The sequence below is a fragment of the Notolepis coatsorum genome (assembly GCF_963971535.1).
Source record: "Notolepis coatsorum genome assembly, chromosome: 1".
Lineage (NCBI taxonomy): Eukaryota > Metazoa > Chordata > Actinopteri > Aulopiformes > Paralepididae > Notolepis > Notolepis coatsorum.
The window spans coordinates 34,330,506-34,346,583 of NC_140165.1; the positions used below are offsets into that span (position 1 = coordinate 34,330,506).

The following is a 16,078-nucleotide window of genomic DNA, read 5'->3' on the forward strand; positions in this document are numbered from 1 at the left end:
ATGACTTTAGTTAAGAGGCAAGACTGCTGATTTCTGACAAGCTCTACTAAAGTGAAATATCCCTTTAAGTGTTGTTTATAAGATGGACCTATAAGAAGACTGTGTATACCTTCACTGGTAAGACTTTAGAGGGTGCAAATAATGACGTGGCAAGGAACTATTGAGGAATTATATGTTAAAGGAACACGCCAACATTTTGGGAAATTAGTTTACCGTCTTCTCCAGAGAGACAAGAAGATAGATACCAGTTTCCTCTCTGTGCGTTCAGTAGAAAGATATCTGGCTGCACGCCTACAGTAGCTTAGCACAATGAATGGAAGCGGACAGTGCCGGTTAGCATTGTCCAACTACAGTAATACCTCTCCCGGCCATGTCCGCTTCCATTCATTGTGCTAAGCTAGGCTAACGTGCAGCCAGATATCTTTCTACTGAACACACAGAGCGGAAACTGGTACAGTATCTATCTTCTTGTTCTATCTCTGGAGAAGACGATAAGCTCATTTCCCAAAATGTTGCTGTGTTCCTTTAACAAAGCATAGGAATGAATATTTTTGGAATTGGAGGTAAGCAGGTAGAAAATTTGGCTTTGAGAGTCAATTGGATAGTTCTTCTAATGAATTAGTTATTGGGGAAGTGAAGTAGAAGCCATTCTGGAAGGATTTCCCTGCACTGATACATCAAGTCCGAGACTCAAGTAACTGGTGGTTAATTAACGGTTTATTATATAGTTCATCATTAGTTACTTCCTATGTACTTATATCATTATTATTGTGCCCCTGAAGGTAAAGTGTTACTCATTCATCATAAATCACACAAAAAAACAAGGCACAACCATGTACTTTACTGTAACTGATTTGTATTGCTTTAATGTTTTTTTTTGTTTTTTTTTTAATCCTTAGGAACAGGTAAGCCATGACAGTATAATGTAAAATGATAGGAACAAACAGACCTGAGACCCATTCTGTACATCCTTAGTCGCACATTCACACACAACAAAGTCCCAACTGTACATACGGGTCACAGAAAATCTCTTCTCTTTCGCTAAAAACAAACGAGGCAACTCTGGGCTCAAAGCAAACAGGCACAATGCATCATTACTTCCTGTAAGTGTGTACTGTGTGGAACGGTAGCTTGTACAGTACGTAAAACGTTGGTGACAAACCCTTAAGTGAGACCCTTGAGTAGTAATATCTTTTATATTTTTTTGACAATTCATCATTATTGTATACTGTATGGATTTTTGTAATTTCTACGTAACTTTTTTGTTGGTGTTGCGATTTTTATAATGTACTGAAAATTATATACGGAAAAAAACTAAGGGTAGCTTGTACGTAAAACAGTGACAAACCCTGAAGTGAGCCCCGTAAGTAGTAACTTTTTACAATGCACTGCGCCTCTTTGCTTTCAGCTAAGTGTTACCATGACATTCTTCCATTAGTCAACACTGACAACAGTGATAATGTGATAATTATGCGATAATAAAACAAGAGGACTTTTTAAAACATGTAGAGAAACAAAAAAAATGAATAAATAATGAGAATAAATAAATAATCGATAAAAATAAAAAAAATGCGACTTTTGAGAGGGCCAGAGAATACACATTTTGGCGGTCGGAGATATGGATCTGACAAAGCTGAGACCGTAGAGCTTTAGAATAATGGAGGAAGAAATCTGGTTAGCCTCAAACACTGACATTCGTGAGAAACTTGAAATGCACTGCAAAATAAAGTAACGTCTTTACAACAAGCAGTTTAACCTCACAATGAGTCTTAAAATGTTATTTTTCCTTCATGTACATGAAATAAATCTCACAATGGGGAGAGCTAATTTCATTAGTTTCAATGCATCTCAGCTTGATACAATAATCTTTCTAAATAAGTCACTAATTTAAGTCTTAAAATGAGGTGTGATCATCTGCCTCATTTCAACACGTTACTTGGTTCATGAACAATCTTGAAACAAGTCCAAGTGCACTATAAAAAATAAAATGACCTCATCCGTTTGTTTGTTTTTTTCACTTGTTTTAGGAAAAGTGTGATTTTAAGACTCTGTACAAGATTAATGACTTGTGAGGGGGATTTATTTTTGCAGTGCATAATGCATTTGGTAGTTTGAACATATTCTAAGTACTTGGTTTGTACATATTCCATCTTGAACATGATTGGACGATAAGACCTTATTGGAACAGTGACATCTCCTCTCTCTATCGCCATCTTCAGGTGAATATCCACATGAACCCTTTGTGTAAAACACAGACTTTTGGAATACCTTATTTTAGGGTGGTGGTGTCCGGATCCCAGTACCCATGAGGACGCTTTTAAATGTATTTAGACTTTGTAGGTAGCAGGGATGGCTAAGGTTAGAGGTAAGAGGTTTATAAACAACTTTTTAAGTGAAAATGATGACAAGTTAAAGAGATGACCCCCTTCCAGATCACAACCGACGTCCTTCCGGAGCATGGGATCTAGACATGACCCTATTGTAACTGGTTGCACCACAGCTAACACTGCATTTCCAAGTCCAAAAGATTTCAAGTTCAGAAAACTATACTGAGCGGAGAGAACCAGCGTAGGTTTACATAATCATAATAGAAAACGACAGTGATTACAACAATGGCTGATAACTGAGGTGTTGTAGCTCGATATGAAGATTTCTGATGAACATAGAAGAAAAGCTAAACCATGCAGCGAGTCAGCATAGATGTTAAAGTGTTTCTGAGTCTTTGGCAAATCATAATGTAATCGTATGGGTGCATACTGCTGTTTTCATATTGCATCTGAGGTTGGCTTTAATAAAACTTATTTTTTTTTTTTTTTCTGGCATCCCTTATAAATCTGCATGTCTAAAATCATGTTCCGACTTTGTCTCTCAGCACTAACAACAACAACAACGTATCGATACATACATACGAGAGCAATTCTGTTGTTGTTTTAAAAAAAAAACACTCGGACATGTTCGTCCATGCAATTAATGTCCCGCGCAAACTCTTCTAGGCTCCTCATCTCCCACTCATGCCCTACACCTCTTTCTCAGAGAAAACGCAAAAAAAGAAAACGAGAATAAACATGACGAGCCGAAAAAACAAACATATACATGTACAAAGTAATGTACACCATATATTCAAACATATTTCAAAGTCGTCGGGACTTTGAAATCATTAGCCAAAATAAGTATATATTTTTTTCTCAACCCTTTTAGGTAATCTTTATGTAGACTGTACAATATATGTATATATGAGTAATCATGAGGGAACAAAGCAACAAAAATAAATACTTTTTCGCTATGTCACCTTTCAAAGTAGTTTATCTATGTACATTTATATCAATATGGTTTCTCCTTAGCTTATTGTGAATGGTTGAACACGTGGTCAACAAGAAGCAGGCATCGGCGCACAGTGTGGAAACTCCTCCTTGTTTTTCAGTTTTCTTCTTCTTCTTCTTCTCTTTTTGCCCCTAGGTTTATCATCTAAATGTAAATTTTTGACAACATGGTAAATTTCACCGCAGATAAAAAAAGAAAAGAAAACGAAGACTATAGACTTTTTTTCTTTCTTTTTTTTCTCTTCTTGATACAGTGAAAGGTAACCCTGGCTCAAGATGGAAAAAAAACAAAAACAAAACAAAAACAAAACAGTAAAAATATTGCATCTCACCACTGAGTGACTACTTCAACAAGGGGTTGTCTATTCCTCTACTTCCTCTTTTTTTTTTTCTTTTTTTTTAAATGTTCAGGACTCTGAGCAGAGTACAAAAAACTGTTTGTCTATGTCATGCAGTCTTTGACAAGTCAATACAACCTCGGTGCACTTGTCGAAAAGGAATTAAAGTTTTTTTTTTTTTTTTTTGCACACAGGGATAAGAGAATGTTTCGGGCGATGTTGGACGTAGCTATGAGGGAGGGAGGGAGGGAGAGGGGAAAGGGTTGCGTTTTTGGGGGAGTAACATGCAGGACAGTGCATAGCTCCAGGTCGTTGGGGCCAGTCCTTGTGCATTTTTTTCTCTCCAGTGTGTTCCAGGTGGCAGTGTCTGTGAACAGACTCACTACAGCAAACAGGTTGTGAAGATGATGATGATGATGATGATGATGATGATGATGATGATGATGATGATGATGGTGATGATAATGATGGGCGGGTCAATGTGAAAAGCAGAGGGTACAGTTTAAGCCTGACTCAAGGGCACCATCTTGTGGACAAGAACGTCCCCTCTCAAGTCTGTCAGAAAAAAACAAAACTGAAGCGGCAAACAGCAGGTTTAGCCACCAGGCGAAAAAGTTATCCAACTTCGTCGGATCCAGGGACAATCTATCCGCTCTCTGGGATCGACTGAGCAGGCTGGGGGGGGGGGGGTCAGATGCTGAGGTGAGGTTGATGCAAGCTTAGTGCAGTGGATTAGTGACCTTAGTGTGGCGTTTGATGGAGTTTGGTCTGCTATGTGGAGTTTTTATATATTTTTTTAGATCAGTTATCGTTTTCACTGCGGAACGGAGCCCTTTCCAACACACAACAGGCCCCAAAAGGTCCATTCTAAGGGAGGGGGGAGGGGTTCACAAATGACTTTTTCTGTGGAAGGTAGAAGGACCAAGCTTAAAGATCGAGCTAACATGCATAAGGTCTTCAGACACTTTGTTTTGTTTACGAGGCCGTCAAGGCCTGACTTTTTTTTTCTTTTCTTCTGAAGACAAAGAGTTTATAAAGAAACCAATAGGCCTGTTTCTTTTCTTCTTCTTCTTCTTCTTTTTAGTTCAACATTTCAATCTTTTGAACAGAGAGAAAAAAAAACAACAACAATGGCTTTAATTCAACCATCTCGTCTTTGCACTCGCTCGTCTGCACTACCTTTGGTAAATCAATAAAAAAGAAAAGAAAAAAGAAAATCCTGAAACGTAATATTTTTGTGGCCTTGCTTGTTTTTCTCCCCCTTACCGCGTTCCTTTCTTTTTGTATTATTTTTTTCCTGTAGCCAGTATCTTCGTCGTCTGTCGCTGGTATAAAACCCGGTGAACCGTTTCTATTTCTCCCGTCAAAAGGCCCCCTAAGTTCGTCACGCTCACAGCTCCGCGCCACGCACGTCCTCGCGCACCTACACCTTGGACACTTGCCAAGTCCTTCGAAAATACAGACGTGTTTGAAAAAAAGAACAACAAAGTCAAAAAAATATTTCAGCAGCGCAGATAAAAAAGAAAGAAAAAAAAACGACGACAACAAAAAAAGAAAATACAACTGAGAGGAAACAATAGTGAAAGAGGACGTCCTCGAGTCCCGGAGAAAATATCAAAATGGCCTCCGTCGGGAAACATGGATTTTCTTCATCGCTTCATCATTTTGGAGACGAAGCTGACGATGGCGGAGGCGGGCTGGTTGGTGTCCAGCTCAGCAAACAGGTGGCTGACATTGTCCGTCGTGCTCCCTTGCTTCCGCGCGACGAATCCAAAAAGCCTGAACGGGATGGGGTTGAGAGAGAGGGGAGAAAAATGTACCTTCTTTGAGAATAATCTTTTTTGCTTGAAAACACAATATATATACTTTTGATATGATTCTAATAGAAGCCTGTCACAGAATGTTTGGAGAGTGGTTACAGTCAGACTATAATCTTAAAGGAACATGGCGACATTATGGGAAATTAGCTTTACCGTCTTCTCCAGAGTCAGACAAGAAGATACCAGTTTCCTCTCTGTGCACTCTGTAGAAAGCTATCCGGCTACAAGCTAGCCTAGCCTAGCACGAATGAATGGAAGCGGACACGGTCCACTAGCCTAGCTTAAAACTCTGGGAGAGGTGTTTTTGACCAATAGCTAGGTTAGTGGTCCATATCTGCTTAATTTGTACTAAGCTCGTCTAGCTTGCAGCCAGATAGCTTTCTACTGAACGCAGGAAAATTGAGGAAATTGGTATCTCTGTTCTTCTGACTGGAGAAGACGCTAAGCACATATTGCCGTGTTCCTTTAACCCTTTCACTGCCACATGACAGAAGGTTAACCCTTTACTATCACACAACCGATGGTCGCCGTGGTCGTGTGGCAGTGAAAGGGTTAACCTGCTGTTCTGTGGCAGTGAAAGGGTTAACCTTCTGTTTATTGTCACAGTTAAAGGGTTAACCGTTTGGTAGTGCGGAAGTGAAAGGGTTAAGAAGAGGGAGGGTCAGTGTCATTGTAGAAACGTTCGAAAATGTCTCCCCCCCCCCCCCCCCCCCGCCCCCCGCATGTCACTGGGAGACAAATTGCATTGTAAGAAGTAGTGTTGTCTCCCAGTGCTGTGGGGCTGTGACCTCATCCTCTTCTAATTCTATGTTACATATGGCTACATACTGTAGCTGCCATGTTGGAAAATTGACAACAACAACGCAACAAATAATGTCTCATTTCTGTGCAGGGATACGAGTACTCAAATTATTCTGAAAGATGTGGGGGGAAAAAAACTTGATGTTACTGCTCCACTCAAGACTTATAAACATATAGTAATACGATTACTTAGGTTTGTTGTTGATATATTTATCTCTGTTTGTATTTTGGGTTGTCTCTTCTGGAGGAGTGGACATGTTTTTGACAGGTCTATATTAGAAAAAGTGTTGAAACTTACTTCACTGAACCACCTCCTTCCTTGCCCCATCTAGGATAGAAAAGACACAAGAAACGCATTCATGAATGAATTAATTCACACACCGGAGCCAATAAACCACCATAATATGGTATGACCTTTACTTTTATAACACGTTAATCCTTTCAAACACAAGGTCAAACAAAGACCACTTGGTCCTTCACTAACAACGCAATAGTTCTCCGTTGCTAAACAATGTAAGATAAGATAAGATAAGATAAGATAAGATATTCCTTTACTGCTATGAATTCAGGCTTCATAGCAGCATGGGGGAGAGGGGGGGGGTGCAGGTAGAAGACATGATACAGGTCATAGAATTATAGTACAGTGGAGAAGTAAACATTTTAATAGAATAAAAATAGGCAGTGTAAACAATTTAACAATATAATTAACTTTGTGCATATGGGCAAGTAGGCAGTGTAAAAAAGGTCAAGGTGCAAGATGAGGGTATGTATGCCCTCTCAGTTATATTTGCCCTAAGTATAGACAATATATATATATATCATCTAATAACTACTATCTAATCTATATATAATACAAAAAATGCTAAATATATGCTCTGATGAACGAAGTATACAGTATACACATAAGGTGCAGTATGCATAAGGTTATGTATGCCGTGATATACTTCAAACGTTATATATTGTACGTACAAGTTCTATATTGCTGTCACAAGCACTCATCAGAATGCCTCTCATCCAATCAGTATTTGTGGGTGGAAGTCAGTGTATAATTAAGACTTTGCACATGAAGCCCCTCCCTCTACACAGACTTACTTCCTGTCCTGGGGGTCGATATCACAGTAGGTCACTGTGTTGATCGGGTAGTGCCGCCGGAAGAAGATCCTGAAGGAAGGAAAGCCAAGATGGCGCAGGTTAGCAGCAGTGTGTGAGTGTGCGCACTAGGGCTGACCCCTATTAGTCAAATAGTCGACTAATCGATCGAATGGAGCCGTAGTCGACTGCCAACCTCTTAGTCGAATAAAAAAAAAGTATTATAATTTTTACATTTTTTATATTTTCTTTTTTTTTAATTTTTTTTTATCATTCTTTCCAAAAGAAAAGAGGCCTAGAAGTGTGGCTAACGCTAATGGCACGCATACCAGAGGCTAACTGCCTAAGAAAACAGGCACAGAGGCACTGAAAGAGGATTTCACCCATCTAATGAACACACTAGACTAGACAAATATCAAGATGTATCCATCAGTGGACTAATTGCATGCTTTTGCAGAGGACAAGAAGCCTTCAGTCGACTCCTTCAGACATTAAGAACCCCACAGCCCAAATGGAATAATAAAAAATAAATAAAAAATATTCAATATTTTTTTCATAGTAGACTAATAGTCGACTATCGGCTAATTTCGGCCAATCATAGTCGACTATCCAAATCCTTAGTCGGGGACAGCCCTAGTGCGCGCGCACGTGTCTTCTGTACCTATAAGACGCCTCCGGGAACATATTGAACCTCACTATTCGAATCCTATGTAACTTTATGTGTGATGACAAGGATCTGTGGAGTCAAATAAATGATACAAAATAATAATAATACAAACTTTATTTGTATAGTGCTTCTTGAAACACAAAGTGCTTCACAACACAGAATAAAACATAGCATAAAATGTCACAAAAACATTAAAACTAAAAACAAATACAGAGATTTTTTTTTAGATATCTTAAAAAAGGAATAAAATAAACACTATAAAAGAGCCTTTATATACAAGTAAGTAAAATGTGTGTGTGGTGTGTGTGTGTGTGTGTGTGTGTGTGTGTGTGTGTGTGTGTGTGTGTGTGTGTGTGTGCGCGTGTGTGTGTCTGTGTGCATGAGCACATGTCTGCGATGCAAGAGATAAGTGTGAGTAGTTGTGTGCTGCCCCCTTGTGGCCATACTCACTTCCGTTGACTGTCGGTCAGGGTGATGCCCTGCGGCGACACTTTGAAGTGGACCGTGGTCGCCATGGGTAGCGGGTTGGTCGCCAACGACTGACTGATCGCCTTGGCGATGGCCTGAGGCCCCGTCAGAGATTCCATGTCAACAGAGTTGATGTAGAGAACATTGCATGCTGGGGGAGCAAAAGAACAATACAAAACAAAACAAAAACAAATATGGAGGCACTGTTAGAAAGAAATGGGATGAGAGATGTGGTGAGCATTCGTTGAGCAATAGTATTAGTTAGGGAGGTCGCAGTGAGAAAGTACACAAGCCTATGATAAATATAATAAATGTAATGTTGTGTTTTCATGTTTTCATGTGCTGGAATGAAGCTCACAATGCAATGTGGAAAATACAAGCTATGATTCAACAGAATTTCTAAAGGTTTCAGGAAAGGATTGCGCCAACGCCACTCGCATGCATTTGTAGACACTCAAATTTTATACACACGTTTTTAGTTCACCGCAGATCATATAAATCATATACACTGAAATATGAAATGCTTCAAGCTGTGAGTGAGAGATGAAGTATGAAGTCAAACCGTGGCGGGAAAAAGTGGCATATCAGGCAATGTTTCTAGGAGAGCAGGCATTAGCGGCATTCATTTTCATAGGAAATATATGTGTGTCAAGAAGTTTTCTTTTAATTAAGAATGCCAGGCGTGACACTGAGAGAGTCGTGGAGACCAGTATTTACCATGGGCTTCTTCTGGAACCTTCTGAGCTACTGCTGCAATAAGGATGACAGGGAACGGATTTTGTGAAATACTAAGTAAAAACACAACTCGAAGTGGTAACATTTGGGTCGATGATAGTATTTTAACATGTAAAGACGTTTAGTTCATTGCTTTAGTTCTATAATAAAGTCGTGAAGTTGTATTATAAAAATGTATCGCGGCCTCGACGCTGGGCCAGAGCAAGTGACCAGAATGTGCATCACAGAGTAAAAATGCTGATCTAGAATCAGTTTTGTCTTCCATTTGGCAACGATTAAAAAACAGGGAGACAAATTAACGGTAGAATTTTGCAAAGCAGAAATAGAGTAAGCTCTGCGTCACTTTTCGAGTCCACGCACGGGCAACACATGTTTTCCAGACTACCAGATAATCATAATACAAAAAACGAAACGTTTATTTCCCAGCCTCTGATCGACAGGTGTTAGTTAGGAATGCGGTGGTGGTCTTAGTTTTCCCATGCGACCCCCCTCCAGGGACACGACTAGGCAGGCCAAAAACATCTGATTTGGTTATTGATGCAGGGAGCTGTTATTTTTGGCCAATCAGATGTTTTTGGCCTGCCTAGTGGTGTCCCCAGAGTCACATTAGAAGACTAGTACGCACAATGTGCAAAGCCAACTGCCGATCAGAGGCTGAGAAATTATTTGTATTATATATACTGTATATTTATTTATTCAGCTTAAACGGTCTTAAACAGCAGAAACTCTGTTTCTGCTGGGCTCATTTCTCAGAAGTTGCCTACTGCAGCTTTAATGAGACGTGGAAATGTGGCGCTTTCTTCTGGCAACTCTGGATGCCGATACATTTTAGATTAACCGACTAGTATTACAATAGTCAACTAGTATGTCACCCTGCGATTAATACACAATGTCATTACACCATCCCCATGTGTTAACGATATGGTAGTAAAAAGGTTACCGTTAACGTGCTCTGAATGTTCATTATGTCATTATGATTTATGCTTTATGATCACAATCGTTACGCTACAATTGTACAATTTGAGTGACAAAAGGTCAAAGTAACATTAAACTCAGTACATTTACATTTAGTCATTTAGCTGACGCTTTTATCCAAAGCGACTTACAATTTCTGTACGACAAGTCATCAGGAAGGGTACAGCTCTATCAGCTGAGTTCATCTATATCACACTGTAAATTAAGGACCTGGTCAATGATTCTATGTCCGCTCTCTCTCTCTCTCTCTCTCTCTCTCTCTCTCTCTCTCTCTCTCTCTCTCTCTCTCTCTCTCTCTCTCTCTCTCTCTCTGAAAAGCTTGAATGAAAATGTGGGTGAGGAAGTGGTTTTGATTATGACAGAAGGCTTGCTGTAAATGCATGACTGATAGCATGAAATGGACCTGTGAGTGTGTGGGTGATAACGTCTGATTTTCTCTCTACTGTGTGCAGATGTATTTTCACATTGCTGATTCGGCTAGTAGTGAATCGCTGGTTGATGCGCTGATCACTACAGATCCTTCGTTGGAAAGGCTTTGAAAACATTTTCACTAAAGACGGTCACTGGTTTTTACTGAAGTGCTTTGTCCTCACCTGCTCCCTGCTTCAGAAGTTCAACCATTGGATCGGTGGGTGTGGCCAGTTCCAGCGCCTCCTCGTTTGGATCTGTGAGTGACAGCCAATGAAGCCAATGAATGACAGCCAATGAATGACATGCAGGTATTTATTTTTATATAATATTTTAATACATATATTTTATTGCTTTATTTTTCCAAACTTTTGACCAAAGCGGTATTCACGAGGTGATAGTGTTCGGGTGCTAGCCAGTTAGGCCTAAATAAAAGATCCAAGGCAACAGATTCAGCCAGATTATTCAGCCTATCTTTCTGGACGCAGGTGGTTTGAATACTGGAATCCTAGTATGTGAATATCATATTTATGATGAAGTCTCATGATGATACTCTATGTGCATAATAACAAAAGTATGTTTACAATGCTGATTTATCTTGCACATAAGCTCACACACATTCAAAAACTAGAAACAGTTTACACACATTAATTTTGTTTGACGTTGAGAGTAAATGGGTGATGTTATCGGGGACATTGAATCCTTGTGTTGTGTTAATTACAGGCAGCTCAATGGAATTATAAGGTATCAGTCCCTATAAGGCATTGCAATTTTTTCATCTACATAATTTCTGTAATTAACACAACACAATGATTCATTGTCCCTGATGACATCACTGGTGGTCATATTCAAAATAATTTACTCTCAATAACTAAATTAATGTGTGCCAAACTGTTTAGAGTATTTGTATGTGTGAGATTATGTGCAAAATAAATCAGCATAGTTTTAATGTGCCCCTTTAAAAAATACTGTCATAAACACTACAAACCTAAATAAATATCAACCTGTAGGCCTACACCAGTGGTGAATGGAGAGACAGACAGAGCAGACCTATCTCCAGCGCCGCCCTCTTTTCTTGATCCTCCAATCACAACTGTTGTTTCCCTCGGACAAAAGGCAAGCGACGGCTGCGATTGGAGGATTCAGAAAAGAGGGCAGGGCTTGAGATAGGCCGATTGTGGCGGTAGAGCTGACCTTTGGTTGGGATCATCAGCTTACAAGGCAGAGCCAGCGGAGTCATGGCGTGTTGGTACACCAGGGCAGACAGACAACCTGCACACGCACACGCACACGCACACACACACACACACACACACACACACACACACACACACACACACACACACACACACACACACACACACACACACACACACACACACACACACACACACACACACACACACACACACACACACACACACACACACACACACACACACACACAGTTATACTCCTGTTCAATTGGATTACTGTGATTTGAAATCAAGTCAATTTAAGACAATGGAACATGAGCATTGGAAAAGAAACCTGTAGTTTCTGCCTTCAGAAAGTTTTATTAGAAACATATAGTTTCTGCCTTCAGATATCATTACCGTACTCCTTTCATCTCTGTTTTTATACTTGTAGATGTTAGATTACTGGTGGCTCCGTCACAAATGGCAGATCTTGGCTACGTACCAAAGTAGGGTTCGTTGGGGCAGCCCTTCAGACGCACTCCCTTGGCGCTCGTCTCTATCAGGAAATGTCTCACCAGCTCATTGGTGAGGTCACCGACTGAAAGAAAGAGGCAACCATACCATAATTACCATATTGATTGCATAATATTCTCAGGAATGCATTTTCTTTGACCGGTGGATATGAGTTTACATAGATTCTGTTGTACCTTTCTTGGTCTGCTGGACCGTGGGAGGGGGGCAGGCCACCTTCATGGCCAGGCCGTACGCCCCGCGGAACGAGTGGCTGTCCCGGATGACAAACGCCCCCGGTTCCCTGTCCCTCAACACGTTGATGGCTGAGAGGGAGGGAAGAGGAAAGGAGAGAGAGGAGAGGAGAGAGGAGAAGAGGAGAGAGGGGGAGAGAGGAGGAAAAAGGGAGCATGGGACAGAAGAGAAGAGAGAAGAGGGAGAGGACAGAAGACGGGAGAGGAGAAAAGAGGAGGAGAGGAGGGGGGGGGAAGAGGAGAGGAAGGGAGGAGAGGAGAAGATGGGAAAAGACAGGAGGTGAGAGGAGAAGAGGATAGGAGAGGAGAGGAGAAAATGTTGTAGTGTGTCATTGGAGCATTAACAACTATACCATTGCTATTTGGTGGCGATTGCCTTGAGATGAAAAATTAGTCCTTACTACTAACTAGAGAACTCACCTTGTTCTCTGGAGATGTCTGGCTTGTACCAGTACTTTGAGGTGTCCTGGACAAACTTGACGTTCATCTTGATGTCTGGGTAACCGTCTGTAGGGAGAATGGAGATGAGACAAATGATTAGCATGGAGGAAACAAACAGCATTCAGGTCTGATATCAATGGACAGGCATTCAACTTGAAAAAACATTTATTTCTCCGTCTCTAGTATCTCACTCCATCTGTGTCTGTCTGTCTGTCTGTCTGTCTGTCTGTCTGTCTGTCTGTCTGTCTGTCTGTCTGTCTGTCTGTCTGTCTGTCTGTCTGTCTGTCTGTCTGTCTGTCTGTCTGTCTGTCTGTCTGTCTGTCTCTCTCTCTCACCGTATATGGAGAACTTGGTGAGGTCGGGGAGCGTGTGCGAGCCCGTCACGTTGGGGGTGCTGCTGCCCCCGGTGGCCGGGGGAGGCGTCGGGTTCTTGTTGTCGAGCGTCCCGTACGCCGGGCCTCCGCTTGGCCTCTCGGGCTGCTCTCCCACGCTGGCCATGCGCCTCTTCTCCGGCAGCTGCGGGGACACAGGGAAGAAGGGCGTGGAGCCGTCGGGTGTCGTGTACCCGCTCGCCGATGGCCGTCGTCCCATCAAGGGGCTGGGAGGGACGGTGGGGCCCGAAGTTCTTCGCCCCACCAACGGGCTGCTGGGGACGCCGTCCCTGCTGGTTGGAGGCGGGTGTCTGGTCAGCGCGGGGCTGGTCTGACTGGCCAGGCGTCGTTGGAGGGCGGGACTCGGAGGCGTGTTGGTGGCCACGGTGCGTAAGATGTTGGGACTGCCGGGGGCGGTGTGGGTCCCCATGATGTTGACCTGGGAGCCCTCGGGGGATGGGGGGCTGTGGGGGTAGGTGGGACTGTGGGGGTAGGTGGGGCTATGGGGGTAGGCGGGGCTGGGCGGGTAGGCGGGGCTGGGGGGTTGCTGGACGTGAGCCAGGGGGCGAGCGGGAGAGACCGTCCTCATGCTGCAGGCAGAGAGGGGGAAATAATCGGATTAAAACGTTACTCTCTTAGTCTCTTAGTCTCTTCCAACATGGCTGCCTGTAACCATGGGTAACCACTTCCAAAAGAAGATGGTAGAGTAGGGAAAACACTAGAGAAGTATGATATTACAAGATCCAGTAATTAGAGAGCATCGACTGTTGTTTTGCACATAGCAACCGTTGTCTCTTCCAACATGGAGGGGAAATGGGCATTCTAAATATTTGATGAAAGGCCTCAATTGACCTATTGTAAACCATGCCCTCTTTTCTTGATCCTCCAATCACATCTGCTGCTTCCCTCGAAAACAAAAAAAAACAAGAAAAAAGGGTGAGGCTTGAGATCAATTAGGGATAGACCAATAATGATAATATGTTTACCTTAAAGGGGCACTACACCAAAAAACAATGCTGATTTATTTTTTACATAATCTCACACACATCTAATTCCTTAAAGGGGAACTATTTTACAATTTCTTTCACTATTTGGGCACTTTTACACAATTCCTGTGAGTCTATGGATCACCTCTGTAATGTTTTATTTTTTTTAATTCATTGTTTTGTATTTCTAATCAAGTCCTCAAAAACAGCATTTTTCAACCTCAAGATCTTAAGCCGTTTTGAGCCTGGGCTCCAATCACTGTGTTCGGAACTGTGTGGAGTGTGTGAGTCTCATGCAGCTGAGTCTCTCTGACATCACAAATCAGCACATTTTCAGATGACTCAGTTCAGTGAGGGTGAATATTGTGAGAGGAGAATTGGAAGAATGCGCCAATATGAGAATTAGAGACATAGATCATATTAATATAAGTCCACATAGCCAGGAAACAATGCTAAACACTGAAAAAGGCCATTTATAAGATAGTTCCCCTTTAAAGATAATGGACCTCATTCTCGAACATGTTTAGTAATGATGTAGCAGCTGATGCAGGATATTGTGCTACTGTACATAAGCACACACACACGCGTGTGCACTCTCTGTAGCACGAAAGCTATTTGCGACTGATCACAATGAGATTAGATTAGATTCAAATGTATTGTCATCATACAGCACAAGTACAATACAACGAAAATAAGTTTGGCATCCAGCCAGAGTACAAATTTAACAATAAAGTGCAATAGTAACATGTACAGGTGGTTAAAGGCTTAATTTCTGAGAAAATAAATAAATAAGAACTAAACCCAATTGTGCGGATATATCTATAGTGGAATAGACTGTATTAATATTCCATATATTGTTGGTTTTACATTTACATTTTGTCATTTACTTGACGCTTTTATCCAAAGCGACTTACAAGTTCTGTACGACAAGTCATCAGGAAGGGTACAACTCTATCAGCTGAGTAACAATGTTCATCAAAGTGTTGAGTGCTACAGTGTAGGTTAATATATTAGGACAGTGCATGACAGTAAGGTTAGTTAGGGTTATTTATTTATTTTTCATTTCAGATATTGGTTGAAGAAGTGTGTCTTTAGTCGACAGCGAAATTTACATTTACATTATATATAAATTTATATTTATTTATCTTAACTCATTCAGCGCCATAAGCTGTCCTCATCTCTGCCGCTTCAGGCCATCTTAAAATGGTAATTTCCGCTGTGTTTGCAGAGCTGTGTGTGTGTTCTGTATTATAGCTGTGGAGACAATGGTGTGGCTCTATGTGCAATAAACCCAAACCGTTCTGGTTGATCCCCTGAAACACCAAATACTCCCAAATCAAAGGTATATACCATGTACACATGTACCTTCACAAAATCATCAAGGAGGGGGGTCGTTTTAACTCAAAACCGTGATCGTGTTTGTCGAGCATGTTTTACGTCCATTAAAACACAAAAATTTGATCGTTAGAAAAACATGTTTCAGGTTCGGTAAAATAGACATAGAATCAACACAATCCCCAAGGATTTCTCCCAAATGAAGCCGTTAAAAACACGGGCGCCCACCGGTCTGTCCGACTTAGACTGCCTTTTCGAGTTCGTAAATCCTATGAATGAATTTACCTTCCGTTCAAGATGCATAAAAGAAATATTCTTTTCATCAATACGTTCCCATTTTATACCGTGGTGAATATGAGTGTTATATCGGAATGATATGGGA

General features: G+C 41.3%; 1 protein-coding gene across 1 annotated transcript in view; it reads right to left on the reverse strand.

Moving 5' to 3' along the window:
- Positions 1 to 2,753: 2,753 nt before the first annotated feature.
- tns1a (tensin 1a) overlaps positions 2,754 to 16,078 on the reverse strand; it is a gene marked incomplete at its 5' end in the record, with an annotated part of 87,967 nt that continues 74,642 nt past the window's right edge. Inside the window, 11 exon segments of the mRNA XM_084316340.1 lie at positions 2,754 to 5,437; positions 6,578 to 6,607; positions 7,372 to 7,440; positions 8,486 to 8,654; positions 9,221 to 9,253; positions 10,807 to 10,878; positions 11,816 to 11,893; positions 12,302 to 12,397; positions 12,507 to 12,635; positions 12,984 to 13,070; positions 13,340 to 13,922. Of these exon segments, the coding sequence (XP_084172466.1) occupies positions 5,308 to 5,437; positions 6,578 to 6,607; positions 7,372 to 7,440; positions 8,486 to 8,654; positions 9,221 to 9,253; positions 10,807 to 10,878; positions 11,816 to 11,893; positions 12,302 to 12,397; positions 12,507 to 12,635; positions 12,984 to 13,070; positions 13,340 to 13,922 (1,476 nt within the window). The 3' untranslated portion in view covers positions 2,754 to 5,307.